General features: G+C 38.4%; 1 protein-coding gene across 1 annotated transcript in view; it reads left to right on the forward strand.

Moving 5' to 3' along the window:
• Positions 1 to 2,555, forward strand: part of LOC106530708 (GRAM domain-containing protein 3) — a 27,006-nt gene that overhangs the window by 18,613 nt on the left and 5,838 nt on the right. Inside the window, exons 11-12 of the mRNA XM_014026399.1 lie at positions 1,645 to 1,735; positions 1,861 to 1,965. Of these exons, the coding sequence (XP_013881853.1) occupies positions 1,645 to 1,735; positions 1,861 to 1,965 (196 nt within the window). The remainder of the gene's footprint in view (positions 1 to 1,644; positions 1,736 to 1,860; positions 1,966 to 2,555) is intronic.

Below are 2,555 nucleotides of genomic sequence, written 5' to 3' on the forward strand. Positions count from 1 at the left end.
GTGGAAAACCAACACCTGGTTTATCCACCTTCAGAAACTCTCCAGACGGAAGTTTTGTTTAAAACCTGGGTTCCAGTCGAGGCCCATCAGAGGACTGAGAGTCCAAGATAGTTCCTTGATAATTTGACTCGAGGTGACCCCTACAACTGTTCAGTAAATAACAGTGATTACAGCGACTTTATAAGATTATTTTAATTTTAAACTGTTACATTATGTTCTGCTCAGATGAGCTAAATAAGATCAAATCTGCTGACTTGTGTTGTAAAATGAGACGTTTTCCTGTTTATCTTCTGTTAATAAATCCATAACACAAACAGCTTTTCTGACATTATTTAAAACATTAGATAGTTTATATAAACTGTAAAATATTAATAATAATTGGATTAATATTATTAGTTTTAATGATTTCTACATCGTCAGTCTTTTTTTCTGCTCTGTTGTCAACATGTACAGGAATGGGAAATCCAGACTCTCGTTAGCCGTTAGCTTCACCAGCCGATCACATGGTCACCTGGTTTTTGTCACTCCAGTTCTATAGAACCTCCTTAGGTTTGCTGAGAGTTGTTTTTTTCCTTACACTACCATATTAGTTTCCACATTTCTGAGACAATTTATCATTCAGCAAATTTAGTCATTGTGACAGGCCTGGTCATTACTGAGTTGCGACAACATCTTGCTCTGAGGTACAGAGTTTAGCTTTTTGAGTCGCCCATTTCTGCCTTTGTGTGTCTGCTGAATGGACAGAGGTGGGGAGACGATGTGCCAGTGCCAGACTGAGACATCTTATGGAAAAAACTTTGAGAAAACATAGTCAGTATCTCACTGGACTGAAAAGGACTAGTTTACTAAAAAAAACACTCATAAGGAAGTCTCTAAATGATCTCTAACCTTAAATGGAGACTCTCAACTTACCTGAGTCGCTGAGGTTCACAGTCTTGTGGCTTGAAATTTAATATTTAAAAAAATTATGTGAAAGATTTCCTCTCAAAATAGTCAGTGTTAACAGTTTTTATATTGTGCACCACTAGCATCTTGCTTTAGCTTCATATTTATGTTACCATGTTTTTCACTTGTAGATTATAGAGGCCATTTTAAGTTGATTTTTGTGCATGGGCAGTACGCTGATGGAGAGGGAGCCAACAGTCAGCAATGAATGAGATGCTAAAGAAAATAACTGACCCATTACTAGCTGATTTCGATTTATCAGATTGTCCTAGAAAGCGTAGCTTCAAGGCAAAGAAGGTATGTGGTGAAACGAGTTTCCAAAGATCTGTACAGCTGAGAAGTGGGTGGAAGAGCTGTCTGTATCTTTCTCTCACGTTTGACCTAAAACAGATCCAACTTTCTCAGCTTTCAGTAAAAGTTTATCTTAGTTTGAAACTGAAAGGCAACAGCTGATGTGCATTCTAGGAATTCCAGGTCTTTAGTTATTGATCTCATCTGCCTTTTAGCGAAAAGTCAAATTAAAAGCCAATGTTTCACATTTCAACAAACAGCTGTCTGGACGTTATTGTATGTTAATGATAGATTTTAAAGCTTACAATCTTTGGTCAAAGTTTATGTGGTTTATTTTATAAACAGTTCTGTTTTAAAATACATTTCAAACTATTTTAGCTTTTGATTAAACACAACTTTTTTTTGTAGGCTCAGTGAAACCAACACAAGGACCCACTGTGAAAAACCCTTCCTCCCAGCCAAAGTCTCTGCACATCATCCTCTTCGTTTATCTGTTTTTGTAAGTAACCTGCTGTTAGGGGAAAATTAAGAAGGAACAACAGAGTGAAGACACAATCAGGATGTGTGGAAACCTCTTGTGGTCATTCTGATGGATTTTATGTTGTATTTGTGGACCATCAACAGAGTCGGCATCCTCGTCTTGTCTTCCTGTTACATGGCCTTCAAGATTGTTGCTCTCGAGCATCGATTGAACTCCTTGCTGTCGATGGGAGAACTCATTCATAACAAGTAAGAGCAAGAGTCAATGCTTTAAAGAGTAACTTACCCCAAAATTAACTTTTTTTAGCTGATAAACTTTCTAGAATGTGTCTAAAATGTTATATAGTACTGTTTCTGTGCTAAATTTGATGTGTTTGTGCGTATTTGTTCAAATCTGTAATATTTGGTCTAAAAACGTCTTTTTGCTGCTCATATGGGTAGAGCAGTGGTACTGCAGGCTAATTTGCATATTGGTTAACGGCTCTCCAGAGTGACGTGTCTTCTCCACAGTTTCGTCACAGCGGCTGTGTTCTGGTATAAAAGCCTCTCTCTAAGACACGCCCCTGCAGCAGTCAGAGGGTGGAACAGTTAGCAAGCTTAGCATGATCGTCTGTTGACCTTCAGCACACACACACACACACACACACACACACACACACACACACACACACAAACAGACCAGCCGTCCTGCACAGCGGGAGGGGAGGAGGGGAAAGAAAGGCAGCAACTTGTACAGATTGTCTGTAAATTATAAAGATTTTACATCATTTTGCAGGTATACGGACGTATAGAGCAATCTCACGGATTTTTTCAAGTCTTACGGATATTTTAAAAACCTC

This window comes from Austrofundulus limnaeus, unplaced genomic scaffold (genome assembly GCF_001266775.1).
Source record: "Austrofundulus limnaeus strain Quisiro unplaced genomic scaffold, Austrofundulus_limnaeus-1.0 Scaffold549, whole genome shotgun sequence".
In the NCBI taxonomy this organism is placed as follows: domain Eukaryota; kingdom Metazoa; phylum Chordata; class Actinopteri; order Cyprinodontiformes; family Rivulidae; genus Austrofundulus; species Austrofundulus limnaeus.